Source organism: Hyposmocoma kahamanoa, unplaced genomic scaffold (assembly GCF_003589595.1).
Source record: "Hyposmocoma kahamanoa isolate Upper Pololo Valley unplaced genomic scaffold, ASM358959v1 95, whole genome shotgun sequence".
Lineage (NCBI taxonomy): Eukaryota > Metazoa > Arthropoda > Insecta > Lepidoptera > Cosmopterigidae > Hyposmocoma > Hyposmocoma kahamanoa.
Window position 1 is genome coordinate 12,167,950 of NW_020654972.1, and position 8,324 is coordinate 12,176,273.

Consider the following 8,324-nt stretch of genomic DNA (forward strand, 5'->3'; position numbering starts at 1 on the left):
GGCGAGTAGGCGGTCGGCGCGGATTATGTAGCTCGGTGTCCGCAACAAATAGAATATACAGATTATAAAACGGGTGAAATCAGTTAAAATTATTATTCAAAATTCTATCCCACAAGGTACTGTCCTCGGTTGTACTTTATTTCTTGCGTATATAAACGATTTACCTAAAAGTATAAACGAACACTGTACTCTCTTTGCTGATGACGTAACCATCTTATTTTCATGCACTAATATTCACGAAATAAAAACCAAACTAGACTCGACATTGCACACAATTATAAACTGGCTTGATAAACACAACCTCCAATTAAACCTTAATAAAACAAAAATTATAGAATTCAGACCGTCACAAAAAAAATCCCTAAATTTGAAATATACCTATAACGACAGCCAAATAACAGTAGATAATGTAGCAACCCTGTTAGGAATAGACATAGACACCAACGTTACGTGGAAACCACATATTTATAAATTGACTAAACAACTGTCTTCCCAAATGTTCGCTTTAACACAACTTAAAAAAACTACTGACTTTAAAACTGCTCTCACAGCATATTACGCATTCATTTATTCAAAACTCACTTTCGGAATAATATTATGGGGAAATAGTACTATAATACAAGACATTTTTGTGTTACAAAAAAAATGCATAAGAATATTGGCTAATATTAAACAAACTGATTCATGTAAACCCTACTTCATTAAATACAAAATATTAACTTTAACATCCATATAAATTCTTGAATGCTGTAAATTCGTCAAAAAGCTTGTACAGTTATACTCCCCAATCACTACTCTAAAAAGAAACAATAGAAACTTGCATAAATTAAAACTCCCCACAACCACTCTCAGTTTGTACAGGTGGGGCCCACACTCAATGGCAATTCAAATTTATAATAATATACTTAATGTAATAAAAAACCAGGAAAAATTATCAACGTTTATAAGCCACCTAAAGCAGTACCTAATAAATAAATCATTCTATACAATAGATGAAATATTAAATAAAAGATTAGTGCCATTGTCTGGTCTTTGAATAGATTAGTTATTACTTGGTTATTATTGATACTCGTAGTAATTGTTATTTTAATTTTTTTAAACAGTAATTTAAGTAATAAGTTGTTGGCATATTATTATATAATGTATAATAAAAGTTAAGAATATTTATAATTTAATAATATTGGTAGTACTCTCTCAATTTGCAGCGCCCTTACAGGGTGTCACTTGTAAAGGTACAACATTAATTTTATAAGATCTTATGTAAAACCATGTGACAAGCAAATAAAGATATGAATATGAATATGAATATGATTTATTTTTGAATTTTAATTGTATAATTTTTTTGTTTTTAATTTTTTTGAGATTATCTTATTTTCTTGTAATTTTAGCATTTGAATAGCATCATACTAACCTTATTCCTAAGTTCTTTACTAACAAACTATGGATAACTGTTGTTGGTCCGAAATAAAGTATTATTATAAAGATGGCAATTATAATATTTCATATTCTTTATAATATTGTAAAGAATATGAAATATTATAATTACAAATACAAAACGCAAAGGATATAATAATATAATATAATAATATATACTAATACCTAATACCGATCCTTGCGGCATGCCTCTATGTACGTCCCTTACAGAAGACCTAGTGATGCGGCCGTTCAACTCCTGAACTTGACAATTTGAGCTCTATCAGTCAAATAACTACTGAATCATTTTACTGTGGCTATGTCAAAACCATAGTAGGTAAGTTTGGCAAGCAATAATGGGATACTGATAGAGTCAAGAGCTCGGGAAAAATCGAGTAGAGTCAGTATAGTGGCCATACCTTTATCCTGAGCGTCTAGTATATTGTCTACTACTTCTGAAAGAGCAGTTGAAGTAGGTACTGGAATCTTTTCTGAAACTAGACTGCACTTCGGGTAGTATCTTATTTCTTTCCAGAAACGCAGTTAATTGCCAAAATGCGTACTATCCTTCCCAATACTTTGGATAGATAGGGCAGTAAATTAGTGGTTCCTAAGGTCTTTATAATTATTAGGATTAGACATTTTGGGAACGGGCGTAACCTGAGCAGTCTTTCAGCTAAGCGGGAATGTCGAGGAAGTAATGGATTTGTTGATAATATTCGTTATAAGAGGTAGAGTGTGCGGCAGTGTCAATAAAACCATGCCTGAATTTATACCCTACCTATATTAACCACTTCTAAATGATTTTGAATGCAGCAGGTTTGGTCCCGGGATATTTATGTTGAAACCTATTTCTAAAACAGTGGTGTTTAACGTTATGAAATCGATAACCTCCAATGCCCAAGGCAACGATGGTATCAATTTAAATATGATCCTACTAACGTTGCCTCGTACGTACATTATCAACAATTACAGCAATAGTTAATAAATACTGACAAATCTTAAATACCCATAGTACTTGGTACTTGGTGTAAACAGAGTAGTATTATGTTACATTTTCAATTAAAAACAACTTTTCCCGCGAACAATAACGTAAGTAAGTATTATAGGTATAAGCGAACCACCACCAAAATCATTCTTACTAGAATAAAAATTTAAAATGGTTTTTTAATAATTTCTAAATAAACTATCAATATTTTCGTGTTTCATATTTTAATATAAATTAGAATATTTTTTTATCTTTAATTTGGTCATACAGTTTGTTTAAGTATTAGAAAGTTTTTCCTTTACACGTTTATTCGGTGCGGCCGTCGAAGTTCATTCTAATTGATTTGAGTGTAATTTGTCACCTGTCTAATTATTTTCAATACTCAATATATTTATTGCATTCATATGGTATGTATTTACATGTCTTAAATTTGAAATAATGCTACACATATGAGCCCTTTATTAGGGATAACAATAACAGCAGAGGTACACCGAGGTCTCAATTATTAATTTAAATTGTTATTTATCAAATAATATAAAATAAAAAATATGTCATGTAATAAGAAAGAAATACGTCATATTATGAGTAGAATTACGTCACTTGAAAGTTTGAATTTAATTAGCTTACAATAGCATAACTTTATACTATATAATTAACATTTATTTATTATTTAAATTTATTATAATACTATTATTTTTATGTGTCATTAAAGTATTCGTTTAAATTGTAATAGCATTTATTAATAAGATGTAATTTTAATTTATTTACAAACAGTGAATACTTTCCTCGTTTATAATAATGGGCGGGAGCTCGTTGAATATCCTCACCGACATCGAATGGGGACTTGAGCTGTGTATGTGTAGCCGAGATCGTGGCAGAAGCAATCTAGTGCGTGGTCTAAAAATGTGTCGTTGAGGTTTTACTTATAGTAATCCATTTTTTTGTTGCCTCGATGAATGGATCGGTCAAGCTCTCTCTTTATTGAAAGCTAAACAGCTAAGCATAAAGCCGACCCGAAGTGTCATGGGCACAGGTCCAATTGATCACGTGTACTGGTATGAAGATTCCTGTTTTGTAAATCGGCGGTATGTTCAGTGTATCTCACAGACGCGCGTTTATAAATATATAACGGTTAGGTGGTTAAACTTGTACGTACTTACAAGCTTTTATTGAGGAATGAACAAACGCAAATTTCAAATAGTCTACCTATATTTTAAAGGTAATACATTGTGCTATGTAAAAAGGTGAGGCTTGTAACACACTACTTGTACAATTTGACTAGATGTATGTGTGTATCAGGTTCACCACCAACCGCTGGCGTAGGCGGGTGCGTAGCTCACGCGGCTGTGGGGTACGATGCGCGGCGCGGAGATCTGTTTGTGCACGCGTATCACGCGAGGTCCGTAACGCGCTACCGGGGGTGCGTAGCGCACTACCGGGGGTGCGTAGCGTACTACCGGGGTTGCGTAGCGCACTACCGGGGGTGTGTAGCGCAAAACCGGGCCCGCGTAGCTCGCCACCGGCGCCGCGTAGCGACCCACTGGCGCTATGTGGCTTAGAAGAGGCGCAGAGTAGGTAATTGCAGGCGCTGTGTATCTGATGGCTGGTGCTGAATAGCTGGTGGCGGGCGCTGCGTAGCTGACGGCGGGCGCAGAACTGTAACTGATTGCAGGCGCTGAACTGTAGCTCAAGGCGGAGTGGATTACTGCCGGTGCTGAGTAGCTGATTGCGGGCGCAGAGTAACCGACTGATGAAGCGGAGTAAGCTGAGCCATAGGAAGGTGCGTGCAGTCCGCTGAGTACGCCGCGGCGTACGCGCGCTCCAGCCGCGGCGCATACCAGTGCCGTGAAGATCACCTGCAGGTGCAAAAGTTGTTGTCGATGAGATAGGTACGAAACGATCTTAATATGTACCTTCTTATTTAACCATTTAACAGTCTAAACCACGTTAGTGAAAAAAAATGTCTTAACTAATGAAACCTTTTAAATATGTAGGGTATGTTGCCTAAGGCCTCAAAGATCGTGCCGACGTCGAGCGCGCTTAAAGAGTGCGCCGCGAGGTGTAAAATATGCTTGTCCACAGCCTCGCTAGTTGCAGCATCGCGGCTAAAATAACATTATTCAAAGCCTACCTACGAGTGCGTGAACGGTTCGTCGGGGCACGTGCGCCATTTACTTTATAAGTATTTGGGTGTTTAAACTGTCAGGCCGTCTACGAAGCAATAGAGCTCCTTGTTAAAGAGCTCGTCCAGGGAAGTACTGCCAACTTACCTACTTCGGCCGCCAAGCAGTAATGTGAACACTACTGCGTTCCGGTTTGGCAGGGTAAGGGTGCTGGCGAAACTACAGGCACATGGGATTTGTCAGCTTACGTCTCAAGGTGAGGGGCGCAGTGGCAGTACCCCAAGATCTATGCGATTTAAAGCTCTGAGTGGCACTGCAACTGTTATGGACAGGCGTGTCGCTTGCCACCAGGCGTATGACTTATTCGTTCCGTCACTTGGTATTATAAAAAAAACACTGCGCTCCACAAGACCACAAAATCCCATGAAACGCAAGAGACGAGACGTGGAAGACCCAGAAGGTAATGAGGAGCTAAATGATCATACGAAATGTTGACCTATAGCGGCGTTAAATCGCGATGACGAGAAAGGGAGGGAGGCCTTTGCCCAGCAGTGGGATAGTAACGACTGAAGAACGAATATATAAATTAACATAGTAATAAGTTTTTCTGTATTACTAACAAATGGACCTCCGTTGCGTAAACTAAAAAGTTATTATTATTAATAAAGTGATTTTAAATATTTTAAGTTTTTAGACGTCGGCTAGCGAATCGTTACCTGTTGCTTCCATATTTGGAACTGTATTGGCTACCTTCAGTAACTCACCACAAACTTCATGTTGTCCGCGTAAAAAAAAGGTGAAGCCGGAGCCAGGGATGGAGCGAGGATGTGCTGCGAACGTTCTGCGCGCGTATATAGCGCGGCTGTGTCGCAACGTGACCCTGCCCTCGCGCCGCGTCCGTACAAAAGTTCACTGTGCGTGTGACGATCACAGGCGCCCTGCCGATTTTCGTTCGTCATTGTTTGCGAATCTCCAAGCCACCAAGCCCTTCCCGCTCACGCAGAGATTAAGTGGGCATTTCTCCAAGAGGGGCTAATTTATCTGACTTCGGTGGTCGACTTTTTTTCTTAATTTCAGGAAAATCATTGAGCGATAAGGAAAAAGAACTCAAACCGACATAAGATTTCGTTATTGGGCAACTAGTTTCTTAACAGTTAATGACATATTTGAACCACCGAAATCAGGAAACAGTACACCGATGTCAGCAATTATGCACCGAAGGCATAACTGTGTTTACTTTGTATTTATATGAAAGTTCAAGAAAAAGGCTAAAAATCATCAATATTCTAGGCAAACATTTGCTAATATGACTAATTATTAAATCAGGCCCTAAAATTCTGAAATTTATACAAAAAAGCGACCAAAACAACGTAAACAAATTTCACCTTATGATGAGTAGGTATTAATTAAAATCAGTCGCCGGTTTGGCTGTTCCGTCTTTTTCTCAACCTGACAAATGTTTCTTTACCTTTAAAAAAGTCTAGAACGCAATCTGTACCTACAAGACAATAGTTTTTTGCATATCTTTCCTTGCTTTTTGTACTTAGAGGAAGGAATTTTTGTACAAGACGCGGTAATTCGTGTAACTTCTATCCTTTTCTTTAAACATTTTATATAGAATTGTATCAGTTTGCTTTTCTAGGACGTTCTTTCATTTTGATTCCCAATTTTTCTCTTTCTATTTTAATTTCTTTATCGTATTATGATTTATCTTTGATTATTTGTTATTTTATTAGACAATAAGTTGAAATGTGCTTACAGGCCCTTACCTGTTACAATAGAAGCTTAAATACTAGAACACTGAGCTAGAATATTTTTTTATTCATTTTCAACGTGAAGAAAGTAGTACCTATAACATAACACTGTGAAAATCAATAATATTGATTTAACATTTGTATGAGAAAAGCATGAGAAAAGATATCAAATTCTTGCTTTTCATAGAAAATATGGCTTTGCGTTTCCGCGTTTCCGGTTTTTTTTATATTACTCGTAAATGACAATACTTGTAAAAGCAATAAATTGTTTTTAAAATATTTTAGTCGTTACAACACATATTACAGAATATATTTCATACAACATTCATACAACAATAAAATTTAGTTTTTGAAATATCGTATACATCGAATTCAGAAATCAACCTGAACTAAATCTGCCGAATTACGTACTTGCAAGCAAAAAGTTCTGAAATCGGCAACAAATCATCCATCCACCTGTTGTTTCCAGCCGCAGGATGATAAACGAATAACACGAACACGAAAAGAACTATAATGCGAAGACTCTAAAATGTGACGTGCAGCGTGATTAGTAAGTAGTTACAACACCGAATTCCGGCGTAACTCTGGGACACGCAGCAATCTTAGGGTCGTATTCTAGAACTCTACTCAATGCTCAAGTTAGGATTTGAGTAGGTATGGTTTAAAGCACTCAAAATCATACTCAAGTCCCTGCCATTAGGGTCGTATTTCCAGTGCTTGTTTTTCGCAGTGCAATCCCAACTTGAGCACCGAGTTCTAGAATACGTATTCTAGATATAGAGTACGTATTCTAGAACTCTACTCAGTGCTCAAGTCAGGATTTGAGCAGACTTGAATATGATTTCAAGCACTGGAAATACGACCCTAATGGCGAGGACTTGAATATGATTTTCAGTGCTCACTGCAATACTCAATTCCTGACTTGAGTATTGAGTAGAGTTCTGGAATACGACCCTTAGTGTTGTGGTAAATTGTCCAGTTTATTGTGAAATTCAGATTATAAGTAGGTACTGTCATCTGATTTATTTATTAGACAATAAGTTAAAATATATAGGTAAGGTACAGGGTCTGGGTCAGGGTTAAGAGCACGTCGAGCTTGATACTTAAGACTTAAATCCAACTCTATGTCGCTTACGATAAGAACGGTCCAAAGTACTAAGTGTGAAGCTTGATATGCTCTTGACTGTAGGATAACAGCTTAAATACTGGAAAGTAAAACTAGGATTAAATTATATGAATAAAATTGGACCCCGCGGCGGTGCGCAAAATACTGGCAGCGTTCCCCCTTTATATTATTGAAATGCGGGTTCACTTTTGAGACATATGACACTTTATTTTGCAGTCGGGGCACTCCACCGTTGTCTGGTTGTAGCCATTTGGTATTTTTTTCGATAGGTCCGGAAAGTTTATTGGGAAGTTTTTGTGCTGTCCAGTTTAGCTATCGCCCTATTTAGACACTCTTTTTGTGTAGATTTTTGTTGCTTTAGCGGTTTAGCGCGTGGACGCAGAAAATGGCGGTTTTGAAGAACTTTCCTACTGTGATCCAATACACATCAAGTCATCGCGTAAACGTCCCATTTCCGGATTCCTCTGAGGGGAAATCTTTGTTTGAATCCTTGGTGGGTACCAATCACTAAGTACATAGGTAGATAAATGCAATGCGCATAAACAACTTTGTACCAGAACTTTTACAAATTGCATAAAAATGGAACAAGCGTGGTAGACTGCATGAATTTTATATTACTACGTTAGGCATAGCTCCAGTTTGGTACTACTGTACGTCTAGGGATTTTCCAAGCAAAGCCTAAAAGTGTGATGACGACGGCATTGGCTTGTGGCGAACGAAGGCGACCGAGACCAGCGAGTAGAGCAAAGCGCGGGCGGGGCAGCTGGCAGCTCAAGGGAGACGGAATGTTCTACGATGGCGTGAACTCGATCTATATGGAACGGGGTCAAAATCAATGCGCGCCGAGGCCGGCGTGGCGGCGAGGCGGCATGGCGGAAGGCCGCCGATGTAATGATTTTTAATTACAATAACTAATAAGG

General features: G+C 37.8%; 1 protein-coding gene across 1 annotated transcript; it reads right to left on the minus strand.

The window, feature by feature from the left end:
- Window positions 1-3,649: 3,649 nt before the first annotated feature.
- Window positions 3,650-5,483, minus strand: LOC113238371 (cuticle protein 16.5-like). Its single transcript, XM_026475212.1, has 2 exons — window positions 5,289-5,483; window positions 3,650-4,257 (listed from the first exon to the last, which is right to left on the minus strand). Exons 1-2 carry the CDS (start codon window positions 5,481-5,483, stop codon window positions 3,703-3,705), a joined length of 750 nt encoding a protein of 249 aa, XP_026330997.1. The 3' UTR covers window positions 3,650-3,702.
- Between the last annotated feature and the right edge of the window lie 2,841 nt (window positions 5,484-8,324).